The 27,857-nt window shown below is 38.6% G+C and overlaps 2 protein-coding genes across 3 annotated transcripts in view; one reads left to right on the forward strand and one right to left on the reverse strand.

Annotated features, from left to right (window-relative positions):
* Nucleotides 1-334: 334 nt before the first annotated feature.
* On the reverse strand, nucleotides 335-17,430 carry LOC133530009 (exportin-2). Of its 2 annotated transcripts, none has more exons than XM_061867809.1 (19): nucleotides 17,236-17,430; nucleotides 16,172-16,317; nucleotides 15,577-15,769; nucleotides 14,958-15,103; nucleotides 14,083-14,286; nucleotides 13,413-13,583; nucleotides 12,187-12,316; nucleotides 11,692-11,855; nucleotides 10,794-10,983; nucleotides 9,619-9,719; nucleotides 8,273-8,459; nucleotides 7,519-7,675; nucleotides 6,790-6,881; nucleotides 5,975-6,192; nucleotides 5,400-5,497; nucleotides 4,545-4,712; nucleotides 3,918-4,080; nucleotides 1,458-1,602; nucleotides 335-499 (listed from the first exon to the last, which is right to left on the reverse strand). In XM_061867809.1, the coding sequence occupies exons 1-19, from the start codon at nucleotides 17,318-17,320 to the stop codon at nucleotides 345-347; spliced, it is 2,913 nt and encodes a 970-aa protein (XP_061723793.1). In that variant the 5' UTR covers nucleotides 17,321-17,430; the 3' UTR covers nucleotides 335-344. The 2 variants fall into 2 exon arrangements, with proteins under 2 accessions (XP_061723793.1, XP_061723794.1); XM_061867810.1 differs by lacking the exon at nucleotides 17,236-17,430 and adding an exon at nucleotides 16,693-17,176.
* Nucleotides 17,431-18,036: 606 nt separating this feature from the next.
* LOC133530450 (vitellogenin receptor-like) overlaps nucleotides 18,037-27,857 on the forward strand; it is a 57,267-nt gene continuing 47,446 nt past the window's right edge. Inside the window, exons 1-3 of the mRNA XM_061868359.1 lie at nucleotides 18,037-18,189; nucleotides 25,462-25,652; nucleotides 26,517-26,677. Of these exons, the coding sequence (XP_061724343.1) occupies nucleotides 25,463-25,652; nucleotides 26,517-26,677 (351 nt within the window). The 5' untranslated portion in view covers nucleotides 18,037-18,189; nucleotide 25,462. The remainder of the gene's footprint in view (nucleotides 18,190-25,461; nucleotides 25,653-26,516; nucleotides 26,678-27,857) is intronic.

Below are 27,857 nucleotides of genomic sequence, written 5' to 3' on the forward strand. Positions count from 1 at the left end.
GTTAGCAAACTGGAAATGATCAGATTTTATTTGAAGATTACAAAATTAAACTTAAATGTTACGTCACTATTAGATTTTCTAGCATATCTGCACGTTGTACCGTTGCAAGTAGCCGTGCAACGCGTTCTTATGTGGCTCGATCAGGGCAGCGACAGCATATATAGCAGGATAATGTGGTTAGTCTTTCTGATTAGGGCGCTTATTCCGTACGAAATGCTATTTTGTTTTAAAAAAAATCATCAACGGCTAGTGCTGACGAGTTTAAAATTCCGAAGTATTACAGAGCAGTAACTTGGGAATCGTCTGAATTTTTTTTTGAAGAGCACAAAATATAATTATAATCGCTAGCATATCTGCACGTTGTACCGCTGCAAGTAGCCGTGCAGCGCGTTCTTGTGCGGCTCGTCCAGCGCGGCCACGCGCGGCGGCAGCAGGCCCGGCGAGCCCCGGGACAGCGCGCCCAGGCTCTCCGCCAGGAAGCGCTGCGGGTCCGTGATCACTGGAAGAGATCACTTCATTTATACTTCGTGTATTGTGCAACGAGAGGGGTAGGTGAAATTTTGGAAGCGAGTTTGTAATACCCCCGGAGTTACACACCATGTTTTTCATCACACTTGCGAAGAAAAAACTAAATTTTACATTATTACGCCATATTGTCATTTGTTGAGAGATTAGGCATCAAAGGCACAGACCTATTCGGCATTCAGCCACGATTGAAAATTATGTAAAAAAAAATTAAAGTGCTATTAAATAAATAAAAAAAATTAAGTTTTTTGACGGGTTAGGCATCGAAGGCACAGACCTATTCGGCATTCAGCCACTATTGAAAATTATGTAAAAAATATTTTAAACGGCTATAAAATTTTAAAATTAGATATTTTTATTTTTAAACATAAACATGGATATCAAATTATAAACGTCAGTATTTTAAAAGTAAAACTCAATTACGCTACTTAGTTTGTATGAATTAGTGATATAATAAAAAAAGAGGCTACCGCTCCCGAGGGAGTTATAGCTTTTTTTTCACAATCCATAACTCCCACGGGAACAATATAGACGTTTGTCCTGCAGTACACATGCATGAAATAATATCTTATTCGAGCAAGTGTGATAAAAAAAACGTATAAAAAAGAAACTTTTTCTCAAATATAACAATACGTTTTTGGTAAGACTGTAAATTATGCCGCTTAAATTGGATATATAAAAGTTCTCAACCTCTCGCCTGTGCGTAGTTAGGATCCTGACCACATTTTAAGGCCATTTTTTCGTAAATGCCTTTTTGACCCACCCACAACAGGTTAAGCAAGGTGCATTAACAAATAGCACAGGTTTCACTGCGCAATCCGCGACTTCAATCAATCAATCATTTATTGTTTTGTTACTACTACTTACATAGTTTTCTTCCGGTAGGTTTCTACGACTCACAGAGCCTCTAGTCGTCTAATGAGAGACAATACCTGATAGAGGATCGCTGTTGGCGCCCTTGGCGCATGTGAGTTGTGAATACTGCGCCTGGTAGCCGGGCGCGTCGTCCACCTCCACGAAATGGTCGTCGGGCAGCGACGTGGAGTCCGTCGGTAACTCGAATAGGGAGATCAACGCCTGGTAACAGAAAATATCTAATTTAATATGGTTGATAAATTTTTTTATTGGAAACTCCACATAGATAATATTTGTAAAAAGTTAAATCAGCTTGCTCTTAAGCGTCTGAGACAAACGGTCTCAAGAGAAGCCGCGCTCATGGCGTACCATGGATACGCATCTTCAGTGTTAAGTTATGGACTAGTGTTGTGGGGAAACTCTGTAGACGTAGAGCGGGTTTATATAGTTCAAAAGAAATGTATCCGTGCTCTTGATAACACGTGGTGTTTCGAAAGTTCCAAACCGTTGTTTAAAAAACTTAGCATATTACCGCTCCCATGCCAATTTATAAAAGATGCATGCATACTTGTCAAAGATAACCCAAACCTATTCACATCTCGTAGTGAGACAAGTACAAGACACACAAGGGAGCAATACAAGAATTTACTGCACCAGCCTCCTTGCCGCTCTTATATTTATAAAAATAACTGTTTTAATATGTGTATAACCATGTATAACAAATTACCTGGCGAAATTAAATTAGAAAGTAATAATTCATTTAAAATAGGGTTGTTTCCAATTTTTTGAAACGCTTGTATTACGTTCTATATTAACTAAAAGTTGTCCTGAAATTCGACTTTAAATATGTTAAATTAACAAAATATATTTTGTCAGATGCTTTCGCGCCCAAAACGCTCTTTGAAGATTGTCCCCTAAAAGTAGTTTAACGTGTTCTTATAATCCAAAAGAATTTATTGGAATACAATTCTGCCCTAAGATTTGTAGATGGAAACAACCCTATTAAGTTGACATAATGACTTCAAGAAAAATGTTTTTATAGTATTAAGGAATATTTAACATAATGTAATTAAGTATAATAATGTTTGATAAATATATAATACTAGCTTTTAAGAAACGAAGTGATGCTCTTAGCAGCACATTGCATGCACCTCAAATTTGTACACCTGCATCAAGGTTGAGCACGTAAAATTTTGTTTAATTTTATGCCTTTAAACCGTGTTCTTGCAAATAAAGATTGTATGATTATGAATTATATTTATTGGTACAACGAAATATATACCTATATAAAAGTTCAAAGCTTTAAAAACTGCTCTAAGCCGTATACGCTCGGTAAGATGCCCACCCTGGGTAGACTTTTATCTACCTACAAAAATGGTTAGACTGACATTTCATAGTGGCTAATCTCGTTTCGACAGTTCGAAAAAATAATGTATTTAATCTGACTAGCAGGCAAGTTTACTTACTACTTGCTTCGCTGGCGCGAAGACCCAAAATGAGTCTTGGTCCAACACAAGAGCACGCCACTTTGCTCGGTCCAGAGCGGATTCACGTCAGCTTTCGCCGATGCCAAGCTCACGGAGATCTGCCTCCACCCTATCCGCCCAACATGACCAACAGGACGGTGTCCAGTTGGTCGACCCAAGTAAGTCCTTTCGAGGTGCCCAAGTCAGCGGTCTCACTTATTATATTCGGCTCGGCTATTAGTTGTTCTATTTCGGCATTCTTTTGGATCCTCCAACTGCCATTGTCTCTTTCGACGGGTGTCAAGAATCTTTTGGAACATCTTACGGTCTGTGACTAGAAGGCTGTTCTCCTCCTCGAGTGTTAGTGTCCAAGCTTCACACCCACACATCAGGATGGGGCGGAGCACGGTCTTATAGATCCGTAGAGACAAGTAACCTATTTACCGGCAATACAATAATAAGGGGTGGCCGTAACGGTGCGAGGCGTCCTTGCCTCAAATGGCAATTAGCTTAACTTTTGTGAGTAGTTTGACGTTTGATATGATGACTTATCAGGATGGCCGAGTATAAATTGTCTAACAACTCGGCGATCTTGACAAAAATCTCGTCCCGTGCGACTAACCTGCATAAGCGATGGCCATAACGGTGCGAGGCGTCCTTACTCCGTAGCTTAGCTTTTGTGAGTCGTTTGACGCAACCAACGGTGGCTGCCTTGCGTTCATTGTGCGTTATTTATATAAAACCGAAATTAGACCGCGGTTCATATTGTGACTCGCTAATTTTAAGATGGCTGACTTCAGCCAGTGGAGTCAAATCTCGTCCCTGTGTGACTAATCTGCATGAGCTGTGGCTCTAACGGGGCGAGGCGTCCTTTTCTCATATGGTTAGCCTCCGTGGGTAGTCTGACGCAACCGACGGCAGCTGCCTTGCGTTTTAACACACAGTCCACTTGTATAAGCCCAGAATTAGGTTGCGCTTTATATGATGACTTATCATTATCAGGATGGCCGAGTATAAATTGTCTAACAACTCGGCGATCTTGACAAAAAATCTCGTCCCTGTGTGACTGACCTGCATGAGCGGTGGCCATAACGGTGCGAGGCGTCCTTGTCTCATGTGATTAGCTTCTGTGAGTAGTTTGACGCAGCCGACGGCAGCTGCCTTCCGTTCTAGCACGCCATCCACCTTTTGTAGGTCGGGAATGAGTACGCGCTCCATGTACATCGCGAACATGCTGCAAAAAAACAAAAATCTAGCTTCTGTCCGCGACTGCATCTGTGTAAAGTTACCTACTCTCATATTCCACTTCCATATCTAGTGTACCTACTAAATTCCATTACCCTTTTCACCCCCTTAAAGGATGACTTCTGGGATAAAAACCATCTTAAGTCCTTTCCCGGGACTTATACTATCTTTTTGTTTATGATAGAGGAGGCAAACGAGCAGACAGATCACCTGATGGTAAGCGATTACCGCCGCCCATGGACACCTGCAACTCCATTTATCTCCATACAATATTTCACTTCAAAAGATTCGAAGGCTTCATTGTGAAGAGGTAACCATATAGACATGTAAGGCATACAGACAGAGTTACTTTGGTAATAATATTTTTATTAGTAGAGACGCAGAGGGTTTAGAGTTAGAATCTAAAAATGTTATGGGGTTACTATAACGTTCCTCTCTTATAATTATCCTTACCCATTTTGAACAGAATCCACGAGATCTATAAGGTTGTCGGCACCAAAATGCGCTGCATAAAAGCCAAGGAAAGCGATGAGCCCGCGAACGTATTTAGTGGTCTTGGATGATGATAGGCGCTGGAAGAGCAGTGTCATGATCTGCTTCGTGTATGGCTGCATTGTGGATCTGTAAAAAGATTTAATAAAATTAAAAAAAAACTTACTAATTTCCACACCATAGAGTCAAAACTCAATAACAAATATGGTTTTACAAGCTTTTATTTAACCCTTTTCCAGGCCGCACCAATCTACAAGGTTTTCCCAAAAAATCCCAATATATTCCAATTAATCCAATCCATTCCAAATCCATTTGATGATTCATTTGAAAACAAGTAACATTTTTTGAAAGTGTAATCTAATTTGAACCTTGAATTGGAATGCTAAAGTTGAAATTCTAATGGCGCGTATGTGGTCGATAAATCGTACTATGCCTGGAAAAGGGTTAACTTGCAAAGTATGTATATTTTTGGGTCAAATGTTGCAAATCAGAGCCACATTACTTAATTGAGCTGAAACGTCACATACATATGTAAGTTGGGTAACAATGCAATATTATGGTACTATCGAGCTGTTCTGACGATGGACACAGGAGGTGGCCATAGGAACTCTGTGATAAAACAACTCAAGGCAACCTAAATGTGTTTGGGTCTGTTAGAATTTTCTAGATGAGTATTAGTTGCCTGTTGAAAGAACAGTTGAATCAGGGATAAAAACTTGTATCAAAATATTTTTTTTGACAAAAATGTGTTAAGTTTACATTAGTGAATTTATATTCGTTTTCTGAATAGGGGGCACTCAAAATATGAATACTTACTCTCCGAATTTGAACAGCATGGTCTGTATTAAATAGAAACCTTCATGGTCGTTCGTTTTAGATGCTATTAACTTCTGGAACACACCCAGCATGGCATTCTGTGGACAAAGGGTAAATTATAACGGTATATTGAAACGAATATGTACATTGTAATGTACATTGAGCTTTACAAGGATAATTTAAAACGTACAATCATATTTCTGACTTCTTTTTAATTGTGAAATGAAAGAGGATAGAGTACTTTATAAAAAAATTGTGTTCAAATACTTTTGGGAGCTAATAAAATTATTTTATTTAAGAAATATTTTGGTTTGTGCTTTTTTTTAAGTAGTCACACTACTATATATAAATTGAAATAGATGTCATTATATTAAAGAAAAAGTGACAAAGCCCTCCAGTGGTTTTAGCTAACCCCGGCGAATCCGGTCCTAATTTCTCGATTACATGCCATCTTAATGGCCTTACAAAAAAAAAATCTAGCTTCTGCCCGCGACAATGTCACAATCCTTCCAAGCCTTCGCCAATGGAGGGCTTCGTTACTTTTTTTTAATACTTCTATCAGTTTGTTTACTTACAAGTTTTCCCTCCCGTAATATAAGCTCGGCCCGGGCAGTGACGAACGCACAGAGCAGCCTCACTAGAGGCCGCACGTTGGCGGCGCGCTCCCACAGCGGCGGCGCCACGAGGCACGGCAGCAGCGCGCCGTACGCGTCGCCCGAGCCCGAGGCCGAGGCCGTCGCGCCGCGCAGCTCCAGCAGGAGCGACAGCATTTGGAACACGTACGGCATGAATTCTGTACAATAAGCGGTTACGTAAGTCCTTATCTTAATTATACTTACCTATCTACTAAATATTAAGCATGCAGTTGAGCGGAGTGATGTATATGCACCACGTATAAACTTCTTTTTACAAGTTTTTGTGGTGTATCTTAATTTTTTGTATGATTTGTGTTGATAAAAATAAATTGAAAAAAAAAAAGTACTAAGTAGAAACTTCGTTTCGGCTTTTCAAACTCGCTAAGGCACTCTGGAGCCTAACCGAGATGACATTCGTTTGCAGAAAACGAAACGAAACGCTATTGTCTTTCTATCACTCTTTCATATTAATGCAATACGCCTCTATTGCATTAATTAGCTTTTCGTTTTCCTGCGAAGAATTGTCATTTTGGCTAGGCGTCCTGAAGTCCCCTTGACAACATTACTTTTACGAAATAATTTCAAACCCAGTGTCCAGGTTAGTCAAGATGTTTTTTTTTTCACGAAAAGCGACTGGTAAATATCCGAGCAGAGAATTCTACTAACGAAATAACTTTCTGTCAATATGTTATTTTTTAGTATGGTAAAAAAAAATACACGTATTTTACTTTTGAATCATGTAAAAATCATTTTACCTTGTACATCATTCTGCAGGATTTCTTGGAAGATCGGGAATAGGGCGTCTTCAAAAGCAGTGATGGCGTTAGGATTCGACTTGGTCACCAATCTGAAATCGTAAAAAATGATCAAAAATAGCCAATACTGCGGTGAATAGGGACGGCTGGGGTGAATTAAGTTTCGTGCCTATTCACCCCAGCCGTCCCTATTCGCCCCGGTTGACGGTACTCACTCTAGTCACGGCGCATATAATAAATGAAAGCTGAGGGATATGATGTGGATTTTCATTTGTTGAGTTTTATAGAAAAAATAAGTACCAAAGTGGACTTAAAAATTCTTAGGAAAATAAGCCATTGTCAGGGAAAATGTAAGAAACATGTCTTTGTACCAAAGTAATCACTGATATTATCATGCTAATAGGGATAAATGGAGATGATTTGAATAATTAATAGTAATTTAGTTTTGTAACTTTTGCTATTACTTCGCCCTAGTGAAGTACCTAAAACGAGACAGTATTTGAGGGTAGATCAACACATTACACGATTAAATTAAATATTAAAGCCAGAACGGTGAAGGAACAGATCCGGGCAGTTTTCTATTTGGTTGGTTCACTGATAAATGTTTCAAGTACCCGAACTACTACCTAAAGAGACAGACTATACTTGTACTATGGATGATACTTCTCAGTTCGACGGTTACCATTCGGTTAAAAGCTGTAATTCTTTGGTAAATACGGCTATACTTACGAAACAGCCAACGACAGTGTCTCGAAGAGGTAGTGGTTGAAGTGCGGCTTGCAAGGGTTCTTGGCGACCACGGACAACATTTGCGCGAGTTTCGGCAGCGCTGTGCCGAGGAATGGCAGCGCGGCCTCTTGTAGGCATGATAGGGTACGGAGGATCGCTGGAAAATACACATATTATTGAATTTCGAACGTGCCAACGAGATTATTTTTAAGAGATAGTGGTTGAAATGTATTTTGCAAGGGTTCTTGGCGACCACGGACAACACTTGAGCGAATTCGGCGGCACTATGCCGAGGAAAGGTAGCCCTGAGTTTTGTAGGTACGACAGTGTACGAAGGATCACTGGAAAATATACATATCATAAAACATAAGGGTGTGTAGCCATTGTTCAGGTGAGGCATGGTCACCAAATGCTGCGAACAGCGTCGTGAGTAACGCAGGGGCTAGTGGTTCTAACGACGGTTTTGGGATCATTCCACCTCCGATGAGTTTTTCTGCACAGCAGGAGTATGTGCATACTATACGGTATGTATACAGACAATAACACTAATATTGGTACTTACCCTTCATGACATATTCATTATGCTGTTCAGGCGAGGCGTAGTCTGCGAACAGCGTCGTGAGTAACGCAGGGGCGTGTGGTTTTAACGACGGTTTTGTGATCATGTCACCTCCAATGAATTTCTCTATACAGCAGGATGTTGTGCATACTATACGGTAAGTATACTGATACTAACACTAATATTGGTACTTACCCTTCATGACATATTCATTATGCTGTTCAGGCGAGGCGTGGTCACCTAACGCTGCGAACAGCGTCGTAAGTAACGCAGGAGCGTGTGGTTCTAACGACGGCTTTGTGATCATTCCACCTCCGATGAGTTTCTCTATACAACAAGCTGAATATGTGCAGACAACGCCGCGTGCTTTTATGTGTTCGATCTAGAAAAAAAATATACAGAGTAATTTTTATATGTACATAGAACAACTTTTATTATAGGGTCTGAATTTTTTTTGCTATCTTACTTGTCTTTTTCATTGCAACCAATTGTAATCATCCCGTAAACTAGGGGTTTCCTGATTATTTGACCAGGGAGCCGCAGGCAGACCTTCGCTACCTTATAAAATTTCACACTTTACGCGGGCCGGATAGGGACGGTGCTCGTTGGAGGGTCTGCCATCTTGTGGCCTCAATCGGAACCATAAACATGTATATTTACACTTCGTGTTTTCTTGTGCATAGTAGGTTCTGCCATCTTGTGGACTATATCGGAACAATAAACATCACATTTACGCCTCGCGCCAAAAATCTGACAGCACCTGTGATTTATCCTACAGTTCATGCACGGTCCCTATTGTATGAAATTTTTCGCGGGCCGGATTGTATGAAATTAGGCACTTTTCTTGGGCCAGATTGTATTAAATTTGGCATTTTTCGCGGGCCAGATTGCATGTAATTAGGCACTTTTCGTGGGCCAAATTGGATGAAATTTGGCATTTTTCGCGCGCCGGATTGTATGAAATTAGGCACTTCGCGGGCCAGATTGTATGAAATTTGCCATTTTTCGCGGGCCAGATTGCATGAAATTAGGCACTTTTCGTGGGCCAAACTGTATGAAATTTGGCATTTTTCGCGAGCCGGATTGTATGAAATGTAGCATATTTCGCTGAACGTAGTTTTGAGACCACTGCCTTGAACTAACTTTGTTTTCTAAAAGCAACAATTCTCATATGCATAGTTTTACAATAGCGAATGAAATTGCTTTCATCCATCATTCACTCCATTTGGATATTGAAGACTTATAGGGAGCGTGCATGAACTGTAGGAGGCAGCACAGGAGCCGTCAGATTTTTGGCGCGAGGCGTAAATGTGATGTTTTTTGTTCCGATGTAGCCCAAAAGATGGCAGAACCTACTATGCACAAGAAAACACGTGACGTGTACATGTGCATGTTTATGGTTCCGATTCAGGCCACAAGATGGCAGACCCTCCAACGCGCACGGTCCCTATACCACCAACTAATCATACGTAAACCTTATTACAACGACATACGGTCTATTGATTGTCATATGTTGGTGTTAGACTAAACTCGTGACTCACCAGTAGAGGGAAGGCATTGACCAGCAAGTCCTTCGGCAGGAGAGATCTGAACGTCATCAGGTATTTGATAGAGTCGGCCTTTAGAACCGGCAGCTCGTTTACTGCGAACAAATAAATATTAAATTTAAAAGGCTATGATCTAAAAAAAACGCCACGTATTTTAAAAACCGACTGTTAACCGAACGAGTTAACCGACTATGGTAATAAGAAAAGAAAGGGCGGTTTCACACTTCGCACAAAAGCTTCTGATTTAGCAGTCCGCCAGTCCGTGCACTTACAAGTTTAAAATTTAATCTCGCCGCCCTAGTCTATTCGAAAATAATAGATAAAATAGTGAGCAGTATTGCCTTACAGCGCCCCTCTTTACTATCTACGGCCCACAGTTTGGGAACCCCTGATCTATGCTATCTTGAGAGGGTATCGCGAATTTTTTCATGCCAACGAAACTAAACTCATCTAAACAAACGCTGCATGGTATATTTGCATTGTTTGTTTTGTGTACAACTTGAGAAAGTTAAGCTTCTTACTAAGTTAGAGTGAGACAGAAGTAGTAAGAATGCATCGTAAAAGTTAGCGCCATATGCGCATTAAGTTTGAGCAGCCATACTCAATCTTACTTTTATGGGCGCCAAAAAGACGACTTTGCCTTGTAGCCCGGAGCTGCAAGATGTATTTTTCGTCCGGATGGCAAGGTTAATGTATCTATTCCAGGATCACCTTACGGGCCACCTAAGAAATCCCCCCGGGCCGCAGGTTGAGTATCGCCGAGTAACAGTGAGACAGTTATAGTAAGAAAGCATCCCACCAAAAACAGTTTCATGTAAAATGTTGCCAAAAAGAAACCATAAGGCTCGCACTGGCAAAATTTTATCAGGATTGCCGAGTTGTATAAATTGTCTAACAACTTGGCCACCCTGACATGAATCTTGTCCCTGTGTATCCTTACACCGTGCACCGGTATCCGTGCAAGTTAGAAGCTTGGCTCTACATGAGATCTGGTAAGTTTTTGACAGTGCAAGCCTTATGGCAACATTTTATATGAAAATGTTTTTGGTAAGATTTCACTTCTTTTTGTAAGTTTCTTATGACCTTCCATCCCCTAACATCCCTAATATATAATCCCCGAAGGGTGGCTACCGTGCCCCCAGATGAGTCTCACGGTGAAGATATATTACCATCAGGCCTGGCCAGCTCGGGCGCGGCGTGCTCCGTGGCGAAGTGCACGAGGTCGACGAGCGGCGAGGCCCGCGTGACGCCGCTGGCCTGCGTGCAGCCGCGCGCCGCTAGTGACGTCACCAGGTACATGGCGGCGTCCTTCCCGCGCCACGCGGCGGCGCCCTGCTCCAAGTACTTCGCTAACATTAGCTGAAACAAACAAATTTGACTTTGTGATATAAACGATTTCTCCGGTATCGAATCTGCTACAATATTTTTCACCAGTTTTCCCACCCGTGTTATATTAATTTGTCCTATAGATCCTATAGAAACTGTTCAACATCTCCTCTCCTCATAATCGACGAGGATGGTTTCAAGAATGTGGAAAAGAGAAGAGAACCGGCTCGTCAGTATCAGTGCGGCACCGCACCGACTGGACCCAACCTTTTGTTGCGCCCTGCAATACCGTCGACGCTGCTGAATGTGTCCCGTCTGCATTACCTTACGGAGGTCGATGACATCGAGTAAAGTCCGGATTCGTCCTAAGGGTCGCGAAGTTGGAAGCTCGACAGAATGCGATTTTAAAATTTATTGCACTTGCTTGCTATATTACTTGCTTACACTTACTAGCAGAATGTATTATGTATGCCGCACCGCGATATAATACATTCGGTAGAGACATACTGAAAGATAGCGAACTAAAGGACGTCGAACTTAAAGATGTCCTGTTATGCAGGAAAACAAGATTAGAGGAGAAATGTGGGAATGCCGCCGGGGCAGTAACCTGCAGCTCCAACCTCAGGGGATTGGGCTGAATGAACGCGACAAGTGATTGAGTTGTAGTATCCACGCCTTCTATAACCTTCGTGGTTATTCTAAACTTACACTTATTATTTTGTCGATAGGGTTCATTCTTACCTGTACATATTGTCCGAAGATATTCATCATCTTCTCCTCATAATGCTGGGCTAACGTCCGTACTAGGTCGCAGGCGGCTCGACGTCTAGTGTCCACGTCTGAACCTTCTATGTCTCTTCTTACATACTCTTCTGGGTTGTCTTCGAAGAGTTCCATATCGGATTCTGTACAGAAAAAAGAATTTAAGAACCTAATTTGATGATAGGGGGCGAAGTATATTGTTGTGATAATGAAAAATAAGTGTGCCTATAATGGTAAAAGTTCCCTCATCTTCTCCAGAGCCCCGTCATCAGATCCGGACTTGATAACAATGGGACCAAGTAAAAAGAATATATAAAAAAAAAAAAATATATGGTCTATGTCTACATCTTCAGGTAATAGTCTTCGAGTAATCGGTGAACATACATACATATATTGAAGAAAAAAAAAGTTTCTAATGAATTGATGATGATATTCCTTTTAGGGAGTTGGATAAAAATGGTACAAGAAACCTACCTCTGAACTCCATATTAGGGATGACCACTTTCTCGCAGATACTGCTGAGGGTCGCCGGGTCCTCAAAGAGACTCTTGTAGCTGTTCTTCTCTGCTATCTTGGCCAGGAACGTGAGGGCGTTTGATACCAGCTGCAAATAATAGTTATTTCAATTCAATATATTTTTTTGTTTATTTTAGAATTTTTAGTAACAAATTAATCAAGATATTTGTACAATAAGAGAGTAAAGGTTGGTATTTCTTCGAGTACTTATTTAGAATCCTGTGCAAGCGAAAAAATCTATAATAGATTCACGAGCGTAGCGAGTAGTACTTTGAGAACGAAAAGTGTAGTACTTTGTCAACTATAGTAGAGGTCGTTAAAAATAGAATTATTTATTTTGCGTGATCTTTGTCTTTTTTAAGTTGATTATTTATATTGTAAAATATAGTGTTTTTATCAAATTTAAAACTTTTTCATTAATGCTACATACTATGTAGCAAATATATGAACTCGCATTTAATAATAGCGCCACGGGTCAACACGATTTTTGTCCTCAAGGACAAAAAAATCAAAGTCTCAAGTTATGTCAAATTTTGATTTCTCACACGTCACTAATGAAGCAAAATGAAAGAAGAATGAAAGCATAGTTTCATTAGGTACATAAAGTTTGCTTCCTAATTTCACTGCGTCGCCATATACGGCAATGCTATTCACTAACCCCGTTATTCATAAACGTGTACTTAAGTTACGATGCCGCTAATCATCGTTTGTCCGTTTCCGACGTATTGTTGTTGTTGTCCTAAAGCACCCCAGAGGTGCAAAGTGCCTTCACAAGCTCGCGCCACGCCTTCCTATCTTCAGCTTCAAGGCATGAGGGTTAAACAACAACTTTGCCTCCGAGTGAAACACAACATTTTTCACCACACCAACGCGAGGAAAATACTACTAAATACCAAATACTATGAAATACCAAAAAAAAAACAAATCAAATCCAAATGAACTTAATTAAAAAATTATCATGCAAAATACGGCTCAAAATTTGCATCTGATTACTTTGCCCCACATGTGGATAAAATGAAACTTTCTCATTAGCTTTTGAACAATCAAGAGGGCCTTTACGAGTTGATGTGGTGAAAAAGTTTATTTTTTGTTGACTTGTGTAATCAATGTGCAAATCGGGCCGTAATCAATTTTACAAATGGACCTTGTTCGCCGAATATGCTATTTTTCGAACATGTACTCACCGCGTCGTATTTGGCCTGCGGCCCCGTGGCCAGCAGCACGTGCCACACCGCCGTGACGAAGCCGGGAGCGTGCGGAGCGTATTCTTCTTCGTATTTCAGCGCGTACAAAGCTGCACACTCGCATACTTCGCAGCGAAGATCTTCCATAACACCTGGGCGGTCTTCGTCGGCCTATAAGAATTATATTTTTTAGATTTTTTTGAAGTGAAAACTTCTTTAGCGGCGCTATGTTATTATGTTCTTTTTCGTTATTTAGTTTATTATTTAATTTTGAATGGGACAATCTAATAATACGAAATGTTACTCATATACATGATTCAGTCTTATGTAAACAGTTCAATATATTAATTCAATATATTGAGCTATTTCAGGGTTTTTTTTAATACCGGTTCCGAACTCTGAATATATAGAACAATGGAGTTGCAGGCGTCCATAGGCTGACGTTCACAATGCTTCAGTATAATATCCCCACATTACAACACTTATGAGTTGCTGGCTTAATTCATATAAGACTATTTATTTCTACATGCTTACGTCATAAATTTAAAAAATAAAAGAAATATAATGTACTTTTAGGAGGCTATTGTTCCTTAACCGACCAACGGAGGGGCAGCTGACATTCACAAAGATACATGATATATTGCTGGCTTGTATTACATGAAATACTTACACCATCATCTTCTAAGCACGGCACTTTGACTTGCAGCAGATTTAGCAAGTTCGGCATCCAGATAGGCATGTTGTCTTCGAAGAACTCTGGCAGGTCTTGGTAGTTGAGAGAATAGAAGACCTTGCAGATGAGTACTAGAGAACCGTAGATTACTCGGAGGGCTTGTTGGTTGTCTGCGTGCTTTGTTGTTAGATCTATAGTTGCCTGGAAGAGAGGATGTAGTTAGTATAAAATCTTTAGGTAAGAAAATATTTTGCAATTTATATTACAACAATTTTGGCCTCCGTGCTAGCGACCCGCTAGGCGGGTTATCCGCTCGTAGGAGCTTTACAATGTAAAGCAGAAAAAACAGCGCGATTTCGTTGGCAGTGAATGCGCTAGGCTAATTATGATTGGGGATTATATACACTGTAATACTCGTATATCAATACAGACGCCTCCTTTCCAGGCTTCCTCGCATTGCTTTTATTACTAAAAAGGAAACAGAATTCATTACGTACGGTATTTAGTTTATCTACTCATTCAATAAAACTGTGAAAACCACTAAGGGGGTTTACTAACCACCTCTAACAGCAGGTAAATGTAAGCCTTTATCATCGCAATTTTCAGCATATTTTCGCGTTATCTCAGTACATTTGTGTCCGATAGTCAGTTTTAATTGTTAAAATTTCATCAATTTGTTAGCATAGAAACGTAATTTTAGATAGACATATGGCAGAAATTATCTTCCGTATACAATTGCCAACCCTGAATAATATACGTATGAAAAAATATTTAGTTATTTTTGTAATTAATATAATTAAAATTTAAAAACAATGTATCACTCCTTTTTGCCCACCCTGTACAAGCTACTTAAACTTAGTGTATATACTTACCACAAACAAGTCAGTGAGCGGCTTAGCAAAGTTGTCAAGCACATGTTTGATTTCCTCCCACAGTTTCTGTGACTTGAACTCTATCCTGTAGCGACGGAACAGGGAGTGTGCAGTGCGAAGAATGCCGTTTATCACATGGAAGTCACCTGTAATGATAATTTTAAGTTAAATTAATGTATGATATACAATTTGTTTGTAAACATATAGTGGAGCCGTTAACCACGTATAATAAGATCAATTTTATCGACAAATCACCCTCCATACCTATGTTTTTTCTCAACCATTTTAAAAATGCACCCCTTCAAAGTTCTATGGGGCCAAACACGACTGCACTTGGTTAATGTACCATTATCTGTCCATTTACCTATTGCACATCTAAAAAAAAAATTCGATAGCTTATGATCATTAGATCAGACCTGTGTCATCATAATATTGTATTGTCATCCGATTTACATACTTATGCAAAATTTCAGCTCAATCGCAAATCAGGAAGTAGGTCAAATTTCACTTCCAAGTTTTGACCCACACAAATTAACATACATACAAGTTAAATAGAAGCTTAAAAATGTTAGTTAAATAAAAGCTTGTAAAAATATCTTGTAGTTATAATCATAATTACCTGTAGCAAACTTCTCAACCATCTCTGGAATGAGCCCGGGCCACTTATCCGGGAAGTCGCACTTGCCAATGATGGAGACGGCATCACTGAACTGCCTCTGTATGGATTCCGGAGACTTCAACATGAGGGAGACAATGAGGGTCTTGATTGTTGCTCGGTCTGATGCATGGATCTTGTCAGTGCTGTCTTCTTCCTGAAAGTTAATTAACCGAGCGTTAGCGGAGGTCTCCATTTCAGGTTGGACAAAAAAGTTTTTATATGCTGTGTAGGTTGCATTTCTCAACCGACTTCGTGAGCAGATTCGGTAGTAAGACAGATTTTTCCTATTGTTTAGTTTTTTTGAAAAAAGTTTAAAATGGCGGAAATTGGCATTAAACTAAATTTATTGCACTACAAAAAAAAATTCAATAACAGATTTACAATGTAATTAAAGGTAGTAGAAGGTCTTGTCTTCCAGGCAACCTTAGCAGCGGTGAACCTGATGGTGCTGTCCATGGTTTCCTTGTCCACAAGGTGCAGCAGCAGGATGGCATAGTTCTGGTTCATTTCTACACTCCTGAAACTTCTCCGCTACAATATGCAAAAGATAACATACCACAGGCCAGTTCCTCTTGATGTAATTCTTGAAGGCAATGGCTGCAGCAACCCTGATGGTGCTGTCCACGGTCTCTTTGTCCACCAGGTGCAGCAGCAGGATAGCATAGTTTTGGTTCACTTCTACACTCTCCAGAAACTTCTCCGCTAGAAAGAAGTAAAGCTTCGAGTCAGTTAAATGCCATGCCATGTCAGAAGTTACAATAGTCAGTCTAGTTTTAATAAAAATAGTCTTTTGAGTCTAAATTTGAAGAACTCAACTAAGTTTTCCGTTTGTTATTTTTCTTTAACCTCCCATGAAGAAAACCATGCTGCGCCAACCCCAAATGAATGGGATAAGGGCAAGCAAATCATGCTTGGGTGTTCCTAAGGTCTACAGCTCACAGAGCCACTACCACCACTACCTAGGTTGCACTGCTGTACAGAGCAGAATAAATTTTTCTCAAAATGCAAAAAGATGACTTAGAATTCAGTCATGATCCATACACAGACAAAAGGTTGAGTTTGAATGTTGCTGCTCACCTGTTTTTGCTGAATAACAATTATGTTCCTATTTATTATGCAAATGTTACTTGCTTGCTGTACTTCTATTAAACTGAGGAAGGAAAACATAGCTAGCCCATAGTACATAGCAATAAGCAGACATCCATGTGTCTCATTTTTAAACCTAGTTCTGTCTAAACAGAGTTTGGGCACCAACATATTCTGTGAGTGTAAATAATTACAAGAATATGTTGTCTTTCTCGCTAAACTCAAAATAATTTATACCAGGCTCACATTGTTTTTGATTTGAAAACACATGTATGAATTTTACTTCACGGAAAGGTAACAATTAACATGTAAATGGGAATTAAACATAGTGTTACAACTAAAAGTTTGGTTAATTTGTTTAACAAAGACGACAAACACAAGATACGCGTAATGCAAAAGAAAACAACGTTCTGCAACCAGTTTTAGCCTTGGTTTTACCGTCTATAATGTGCAGGTCAGGTTTATAGTTATTGTTTTGGCTAGATCTAGATTACGAGAAGAAATAACGCGTAAAACAATGACATTTCAACATACCGGGTCGCCGCACGTTAGGATCAGGATTCAGAGTTTGATGCAAGTAGTTTGCTAAGGTAGCCAGATTCTCATCAGTTACTTCCATCTTGGTTTAATATGAGATATTAACTAAGGTGCCCTTGATATTTTTGTTGTTTTTTAACATAAAATTTGAAATCACGTTTATTGAAACTGCACTCCTGTCATCAACGGATTCATCCAACTTCAACTGACTTTTAACTTTTTTTTAATACTGGGTCAGTGTTACCATGTGAAACACTGAAACTTTCATTTTTATTTATGATTTGCTCGAGTATAATTTATAGTCAAAAATAGATCTATTCCGTGAAATTTATTCTAATATTATTACTAAACCAACATGTGTCAACACACAAATCTATTGATGTATTTTACATAATAAAAAATAATTCCGTCTCGAGCAAAGTTTCGAGCAAATTATGGAGTGTGGAATTAATCTCCACCTTCCGTAGAGCAAATGTTTCGACTCAAAATAACTTTAATAACTTACGAGCAATAACTAAACGTAATAAACGTTGTGTACAAGTTATGTCCATGTTCTGTCCAATGTCCAAGTTATGTCATGGACATAATGGTGGAATTTAATTATGCAAATGTGTTCATGGGATCGTTATTATTGCACTGTAATATGAAAATCAGGATAAGAGCGAAGTATTTGCTGGTTACGCAAGTCAATCAATCATAACACGAACAATAAAATGCAATAACCAAACTTATTCGAAATTGAAGGTAGTTTACGGAATTCGCTACTTTTAATGGTAAGTAACCGTCTTTTAATAAAATTGAATTTAGTACGAATTTCCGGTAATGTCTGTCCTTCCTTTCTCTGTCTGCAGCCACGTGAAACTCAGTTGCCGTCGTACAAAAATGTTAATTAATTTATTCTAAGTGCCTTGTTTATTTTAATTTTAATATCCTGTTCTACTATAATCACAGGTAAGTTTCTGACAGCGTTTATTTGTAATGGAAGCGTTTATATTAACGGAATATCACAATTGAAAAAGTCAACTAGGTTACCTACAATAAGTATTCGTACACTAGCTCATGCCCTACCAACGATTTAGTTTGTAATTTCATGAATTGTCGAACAAAATTTTCGAATGCGCCAACTTGTATAAAAATCTAACAAAATCAAACGTAGAAGTAGGACATGGCATAGCTGTGTTAATTTACCTACCTACATGAAATTGGGTCTAAATTCTCTATCATGTTAATATAGAGAGGAAAATGGAGACTACGTTTGTATTATCGATAAGCCGTCTCGCGCGGTCCTTATTTTCTTTTTTTAAATTACTTATGCCTACCTGGGCGATAAATACGAATCGATTTAGACCTATATAAATCAATAAAATAGGCTCAGCCGCTTCGACAGTACGATACTACGTTGAAAAACACGACAGAAACATAGATAAATACGGCGCTTTTGTATATTTTTATCGTGGTTACAACAACACGATTTTATCATGGCGACGACGCAGTCTTATCACAGGAGCGCCGCGACAGTTTCTCGCGCGCGAGATAGACTACCCATCTTAATTAACTGTGTTAAACTCGTTCTTTCTCTGTATTATTTTATGACTAAAGGAAGGGAAAACACAAGTATTTTTTTTCATGTCAGTTTTGAAGGAAATCTATGTAAATAGGTGGTTAGTAACGATGACCACGAGGACCAAAAGGGATATCCTGTCGGATGTCGGCGATCATCATGCGAAACTTTTCTCTCATCTTTGCCGTTCTAGAAAGAGTGGCGGCGTTCTTGGTACCGGTTCATTTTTACTCCATGCTGTTCTAGTTGACCATTAACCATTACAAATTGCCAAAATTTATGAGATTGTAAGTTTCTACTTATAACGTCGGGACGTCGCTTTTGTACTATCGTATCGTACTTTATCTAAACTAAAACGCCTCCTTTGTCGTAGTCGTGTATCATCAAGCAGTGTTGCCGAACGTTAATTGCAATTAACCATTATAAATTGAACCGTAAACCGTACCGGACGGTTGACACATGTTGAATATTATAACAAAATTTATTTAAATGGATAGAAAAAAATGGTACCATTTGATTCCTTACATTTTATTGAAAAATAAATTGTATGACAACTATACACATAAACGCAATATTTTAGGGTCAAAATGGCAATTTCCTTACATTTAGGACAGACTTATATAATGTGACGTCACATCACATTATCATTTTGTTAGAGGTAGAACGTAGTGATTTTGTATTTGATCCTCGGGAAAATAAAGATCGTTTGACACTATTTACAAAAAACTGTCAAGTAGCCAATTTGTAATGGTTAATAGCAGCGTTTTACCTTACAATAAAACGCTTATTAAGCGAAATACCTTATTTGAAGCCTATTTAATATTTGAGAGTGCGATGCTGTTTGACAGATGACGTAGCGGTTCACTATAGGCCGACACCTACCCCCTTTGAACTCGTATTTCAAGTTTTAGCCCCCTCCACCAGGCGCCCGTGGCGTGCGGCCGCGGAGCTCTTCATTGGGTCTCAAAATATAAATAAAACGAAGTTGCAATATACCACATTCGAAAAAGGATTGCATTTAATATTATTTATTATTTCGTTTTCAATATGAAGAGACATACCAGATGACTTGTATGTATAGGCTGTAGATGTTGCTTATTGCAACCTGCATGGTAGGAGAAAACGCAGTAAGTTAAAAATACCCTCGACAGGCATTATATAAGTGATTTGGTTTATTGCAACTGAGTGTTGTAGCCACAGGCGAATTTAAAAATATAGGCTTCAAATAAGGTATTTCGCTTAATAAGCGTTTTATTGTAAGGTAAAACGCTGCTATTAAGCTTCTGTACCGTTATTTGAAGCCTATTTAATATTTGAGACGTGTCTGTGATCGCCTGGTGGTCAGAAAACGCCAATGTGATTAATTTATACTGATATGTGAAAATGGTGGAGACAACAAGTACAAGTGTACTTAACAATCCGGGTACATGGATGAATGTGAAAAGGCTTAAAGTGTGCAGTGACATATTTTACTTTACAATGTTATTTATAGATAGGACCTATAAATATAGAAAACTGTACGTTTATTAAAATAAATTATGAAAACATAATTATACTTTTTATTTTATCCATCCAAAAATAACATTGCGATCATTATATGTGTTTCAATACTTTCAATTGATTTCAAGGTCCACATTCTAACAAACTGACTCATATTTGACCTTATATTACCTTGCCAAAAAGAAAATAAACTTGATTATTGACACTTTAAAGTGTCTTTTACCCAGATATGGTTACCCAATATTGGTATTTACTTATGAGGCAGGATACAATTTAACTTATAGGCTCACAAAAACGATTTTTATATACATTTTTCAGAGCTTCGCTTGTTTGTTTTCCAAAAATCCTACAGTCTTAAGGGCAAAGTAAATCATATGAAAAGTGCACTTATCACAACATGCAATATTGTCTATTATATTGTAGAAGTAATCAGGCTCTCGGACAATTAATTCATGGATTAACATTAGCTGTCCTTATTTTCCCACTTTTGAACCTTCTTAAATAACAAATAGACCGTAAGTGATATAGTAGGTTAATTTGGTAGCGCTATTAACAGCTTTATGTTACTCATCCAAAAGAGTTCAACCCGTTACCACTCACACCGTTGTAGTTGTGTACAGTGCATAGCCATTCAGAATGTAAATAAGCTCGTAGAATATCCAATTTTCAATCATAATACACAACAAATCTTATTTGCTGTAACCATTTTAATTTTTCTTTGATATTCGCTACGATGGTAGTCTTACCCCAGAGAGTATTCTAAAATATTTTTGGGCCTAAGCCCATACTTTAACCAGCCTATCATGTGGTTTTATTTTATTACATGAACAATAATTAGGGCCAGTATGGTAAGAACATAACCTTTATCAATTAAATGCCTGCAATACAGCCAAAATAATACTAGGATTTTTCCTCTTGGAGGTATCATTATTACGAGTATCATGTTGAAATTATGTACCATCATGCAAGATGTATAGGTATATTTAAGGCTTTCACCTGAATATACTTACTTGGCCTTTAGTTTCATACATATTAAAAACATAAAGTGACTGATTAAAATCTTAAACAAGATCTGTATTATTGGCACTAAAAGCTCGTCAATTTCAGTTAGTGAGCTACAATTTAATCTTGAAAACTCTGCCAGGAGAGTGCTCTCCCGCTTGGTTCTTTGTATCGTCTGGTATTTCACATCTTACAATGTCTGCGTTCCTGATAAGCCAAGGTTAGGCCTGTGCGTAGATGATAGATCTACGTTCGCTAAAGTGTTTGAATACATTACAATTCGCATAATTTAAAACATATAAGTAATAGCCATGCTAACTAGTAGTCCCAGCTTTGTCCACAAATATACTCGTACCTTATTTCAGGATTACCTACTTGTACTACCTGGTGCAAGCTCAAGGAAGCGCGAGATGTATGGACATAACTATTTATCTTACCAAGGATATGTTATTGACTGACGGGTTAGATAGTAAGGTCAAAGACCTTCGTTAAAATAATCAGTATTTAATCATTTGGCATTAAGTAGCCTTCCTATTTTTATGTTTTTGAAGAAAAACTAATGTTACATTACTTTAAACGAGATCTGAGAACTATATATACTTAAGTAGGTAATTCAACCTGTGGCATGCCCATGCCCAATGGCGCAGACTTGTCTAGCATTTACATTGTATCAACGGTGATTTAAAGCAATTCTAATGTTATCTCAGTGAGCTCACTGATTCTCACATATATATTTTGTAACATACAGTATACAATACAGAAACTTTGTCTTGTACATTATTGTTGCCAAAAACTGAATACTTATGGGAATAATTTCATAGGACACCAATTAATGAACATTGGTATAGAAATAACCTTCGAGGTTGCTTGCCTTTTTTACTACGTCGGTGGCAAACAAGCATACGGCCCGCCTGATGGTAAGCAGTCTCCGTAGCCTATGTACGCCTGCTTAATTCCACCCGGGAAATTTGTAATGTTTTATATTGAATATCATAACCACACAGTCTTTTAAAGTAGATTCGAACCAATAGGTAAATGTATGTATCTCAACCCTTAAGGGTTTGTATCCGTTATCCAAAAAAGCACTTTTGGCTATTAACAAGAAGTCGTCCCGACATCTAGGACATATATTTTAACGCCTGATGTATTCATCTAGATTAATAACCGAAATGGCTTTCTTTCATTTGGACTGCGTTGATGAGCTGCATTGAGCTATGATTATATACCAGTTGTGGGTCATAGACATTTTATTAAGTCCTTCACGTCTTTCCTGTAGACAACGCAACGTTAACGGAGTTCAAGCTACACTATGCTGCTGCAATCTTGTTGTGCTGCTACAGGCGGGATACATTTTTCCCAACCTTTGTTGTGTTTGACCCAAATGGGGTTAAATGATGAATGGCCAAGAACCTTGAACCAGTCCAGGGTAATATATTTATATCTTTAAACCATTAGAACTATGTAGCGGCGGGGCGGCCGGTTGATTAAGGCAATTCAAAACAAATTTAAAAAATTTAATTCAACGATCAGTATCATGAACTCTAGATTATCAAGATTATTAGCATGACTGAATGGGCCACCTATGAAGTATGAACCACTTATGGTGATTTTTAATATTACTCACCGGAAAGCCAGTTAACACATTCAGTGCCAGCGTGAGCTACGCGTTACGAGCGAAGTTGATAACGCGAGAAAACAGTATATGTCTCGCACAGCGCCTACTAAAAGGGAATACGCCTAGCGGGTCGCTGGCAGTGAGTGTGTCAAGGCTTATTTTATCTTTTTAGGGTTTTATGGTCTTCCTGGGCCAGTCTCATGTTTAGTGGGGTGTGTTTTCGCAGCAAAACGATAGTAAAAATTATTTCTCGAATGCCTTGCGTAGGATTTTTATGTGCAAATAAATGATTATGAATTATTATTGTGAATTAGGCGGAGATTTACATGGGAGTTGAAATCTTGGCTTATAGAAATAGATACATGTTAAGTAGGTACTTGTATCATAAATGCTTTGTAGTACCAATATTTGATTAATGATACCTTGAACCAATTGATACCCCAGCAGGCAAATGGATGTTGCACGCCTTGCGCAGGCATGTTGTATGATCTTAATATACTTTTATCTAATAATAGTATCAAAACCATGTCTGACTTTTAGCCCCAGTGACTAATCATTTTCACACGCCTTGCGCAGGCGGGAAAGGTCTTGGCGTTTGGAACCATGTTCATTGTATTAAGTATACTGGTCTTATAGTAGCCATTTTGCTTCATCTGCTAGCGTAGCAGGATAATGAAAATCGCACACCTTGCGCAGGCGGCAGGTCTTCAGCTGGCTAAATAGTAATATTCACTCGCCTTACGCAGGCGGGAAATATTAGGTACGTTATGTATGTATGCTTAACAGCACATATTTATATTTTAATAAACCTTCTGCTAAGTAGCAGGATAGTTATTGTAGTAGGCCATGGCGGATATCCATAATAGGTACAGGTAGTATAGGTACAATAAGTTACGCAATGGTAGTAAATTTCTCCACACCTTGCGCAGGTGGGAAAGGTTACAGTATGCTCATTTAACATAATGCAATATTGGTCAACTCTGCTTACGCAGCAGGATATGTGTTATGCTTTGTGCAGGCAGCGGCGGTCTGTAACCACCCGACCTCCCAGTCTCAATTACGTTCTTAAGTCATGAAAAGATACTTCGAACCTCCTTTTCTCACAAGGGTTATAGTTATAGCAAAGGGGTAAATAGTGCCCCTCCTGTATGCAGTTATACATGTCAAAACTAAAATTTTATACGTATATAAATATAATAAAACTCCTTAAACGAAATTCACAATAACACAACTGAATGGGGATATGTCAGTTTTACATACAAGAGTTTCACTTTTAAATCCCTTGCTTTAACTAGAAGGCACTTTTAGCAGTTGCACTATTTATTATTACGTACAAATACCTTAATTGAAAATAAAATTCACAAAGATATTGACGGTACTGTGCATCCAAAATTGGTATTATTAAGAAAAAACTTTCCAAAGGATATAAACAAAAAGATCGAAAAGGAGGTTTTCGATGTAGGTTTGTTAGTTACCTTTCGTCCCTCAGAGGGGAAATAGAAGCCCCGCGACAGCGGGGCTTCGTCGACTTTAAGGCGGATAGGACCCTAATTTGGTAGCCAGCATGATACTAGAGTAACTTTACTGTTTAATGGTACCCATGGCAATACCAAACATGGTATTTCTTTAATGGCTTCTTATTCTAGCTTATTTTAGGCGTTTTAGCCCCAGCTCTCAAGCATTCTAAAATTGGGGGTACTTCCAAATCCAGCCTTTATTGTAATATTTCGATTTAAATGCAAAATAAAATAATTTGTATCACAGCAGCACAGTACCAGAAAATCTGGAAATGCACGGAAAATATCAGGTCATATATATCTTACGATCATTATTATTGTAATTACCCTAAGGTTACTTAATGCAAAATCACAAGTTGATTAGCATAAACTACGACGTCGCAGAGCGCGTCTTTTTAGTTATTCCTAAGTTAGGCAGTTCTATACTGTAATAGGAACCGCTATAACCTCCCTTGCGGAGGACAATAAAACTGTGGCCTATAAACTGCCATTCACATTTACACTTTTTCAAGGACCTGCTCCGTGCTTAAAATGATTCGATTCGCTGTAAACAAAATAAAATAAGAATCGCTTACTTACGCGACAGCTTCGCTGCGCTCGCGATGTGAATCGATGAGGTGTCAGCTTCGCTAAACACATTGATGAACACAAGCTGTCCATCAAATCATTGAAGTAATATTAACAATCGAACGGTAAAACCGTTTACAATACTTTTAATTAGTACTTACAAAAAATTCTAAGAATCTAAGGATTTCTAAGAATTTTTTGCAGTGAACCGAACGTTCCGACAAACAGAACGCCAATGAAGAGCTCCGCGGCCGCACGCCACGGGCGCCTGGTGGAGGGGGCTAAAACTTGAAATACGAGTTCAAAGGGGGTAGGTGTCGGCCTATAGTGAACCGCTACGTCATCTGTCAAACAGCATCGCACTCTCAAATATTAAATAGGCTTCAAATAACGGTACAGAAGCTTAATAGCCAATAATGGTTTTTCGGTCAACACTGTCATCAAGTATTTAAATTTTTCAGAATGTTCTACATATTCATCCTATCTGGCCTGCTAGCGTGCAGAGCCGAGTTCGCCGATGAACTGCAGTTGTACGAGAAAGAGTGTCTCGGAGAAGATAAGTTCACGTGCCTGGACGGCGGCTGTATTTCTCAAGATCAGTACTGCAACGGCAGAACGGAATGTGCTGATGGGAGTGATGAGAATTTTTGCCGTGAGTACCTATGTTACATATTCTTGAGCAAATGTCCTCACGGCAGTTGTTAGGAAGAACATTTGAGTGAATATGAATAACAAAGGCACAGGCAAAGGCTTGTATTTTAGCCGCGTAAGTGTGATAAATAAAAATTGTGCTCCTTCTCAAATCTTCTAACATCTCTTACCTTGTAACTTGTAACAGTTGTAACCTCGAACCGCTCAAGATTCCACTCTTTGAAATACTCGTTAATCTCGCTACACTTGTGTTTAGTGATGTAGGTACCGTTACCGGGAATATTTCCAATAATATTTCCGGTAATATTTTAAAGAATCGGTAACTAACGGAAATATTCAAATTCAGTACATGTAAACTTATGTTATTTTACATTAAATTATTACGTGTGGACAAATGCATCATTCGAAGTGTAAAAAACTAACATAGATTTCATTTTTAAATAAATTCCCAATACTACTGGGAATATTCCCAATGTTACTCGGTATTTACCCAATCTTACTTGGAAGTACTCCCCTTGACCGGGCATACTCAAAAAGTCAAAACCAGTTACTCATTGAATAATTTCAGAATTTAAGTACGTATAAATAAAATGAAAATGTAATAATAAGGTAAGGATAACAAAAATCAACAATAATCAATCAGATATTTATTTATTGATATTAAATATGAAGACAATAGGTATCAAAAATTTCCACGTCGATTACACGATTAACACGCCGCTCAAAATTATCGGCGCCGGCGGCGTGGAATAATCGTCGACGGCGGCGGCGCGGCGGCGTGGCGGTGTGGCGCACATGTCTACTATGAACGCCCGTCGATGCCCGTTGCATTCCAAGGCGCAACCTTATATCTGTTTTTTTTTAGCGGACCATCCTCCCAACGAGCATCTTTGCAACATTACCCACCAGTTCCTATGCCGCGACGGTCACGCCTGCATCCCCTCCACGTGGGTGTGCAACAGTGAGCCCGACTGTACAGACGGCAGTGACGAGGCTGACTGTACCGAGCCGCCCGTCACCAAAAATGTAAGTATACTTAGGTCATACTGAAAGTTCCTATAATCTCGAAACCGTACTAAATCTCGTTCAAACCAATTTTCGGTGGAAGTTTGCATGGCAATGTATATCATATATTTTTTTAGATTTTTCATTCTGTTATTTTAGAAGTTACGGGGGGGGGGGGGGGGGGGGACACATTTTTTCACTTTGGAAGTGTCTCTTGCGCAAACTATTCAGTTTAGAAAAAGCGGCCAAGTGCGAGTCGGACTCGCCCATGAAGGGTTCCTTTATGACGTATTAAAAAAAACTACTTAAACTACTAGATCTCGTTCAACATTTTACCACTTTGGACACACATTTTACCACTTTGGTAGTGTCTCTCGCGCAAACTATTCACTTTAGAAAAAAAATATATTAGGAACCTAAATATCATTTTTGAAGACCTATCCATAGATACCCAACACGTATGGGTTTGACGAAAAAAAAATTTTTTTTAATTTTATGACGTATTAAAAAAACTACTCACTAGATCTCGTTCAAACCAATTTTCGTTAGAAGTTTGCATCGTAATGTATATCATATATATTTTTTAGATTTTTCATTCTGTTATTTTAGAAGTTACAGGGGGGGGGACACACTTTTTTTCACTTTGGGAGGTTCTCTCGCGCAAACTATTCAGTTTAGAAAAAAATGATATTAGAAACCTTAATATCATTTTTGAAGACCTATCCATAGATACCCCACATGTATGGGTATGTTGAAAAAAAATTTTTTTTTTAATTTCATGACGTATTAAAAAAAAAACTACTTACTAGATCTCGTTCAAACCAATTTTCGCTGGAAGTTTACATGGCAATGTATATCATATATATTTTTTTGATTTTTCATTCTGTTATTTTAGAAGTTACAGGGGGGGGACACACTTTTTTTTTACTTTGGGAGGTTCTCTCGCGCAAACTATTCAGTTTAGAAAAAAATGATATTAGAAACCTTAATATCATTTTTGAAGACCTATCCATAGATACCCCACATGTATGGGTATGTTGAAAAAAAAAAAAATTTTAATTTCATGACGTATTAAAAAAAAAACTACTTACTAGATCTCGTTCAAACCAATTTTCGCTGGAAGTTTACATGGCAATGTATATCATATATTTTTTTTTGATTTTTCATTCTGTTATTTTAGAAGTTACGGGGGGGGGGGACA

This window comes from Cydia pomonella, chromosome 22 (genome assembly GCF_033807575.1).
Source record: "Cydia pomonella isolate Wapato2018A chromosome 22, ilCydPomo1, whole genome shotgun sequence".
Lineage (NCBI taxonomy): Eukaryota > Metazoa > Arthropoda > Insecta > Lepidoptera > Tortricidae > Cydia > Cydia pomonella.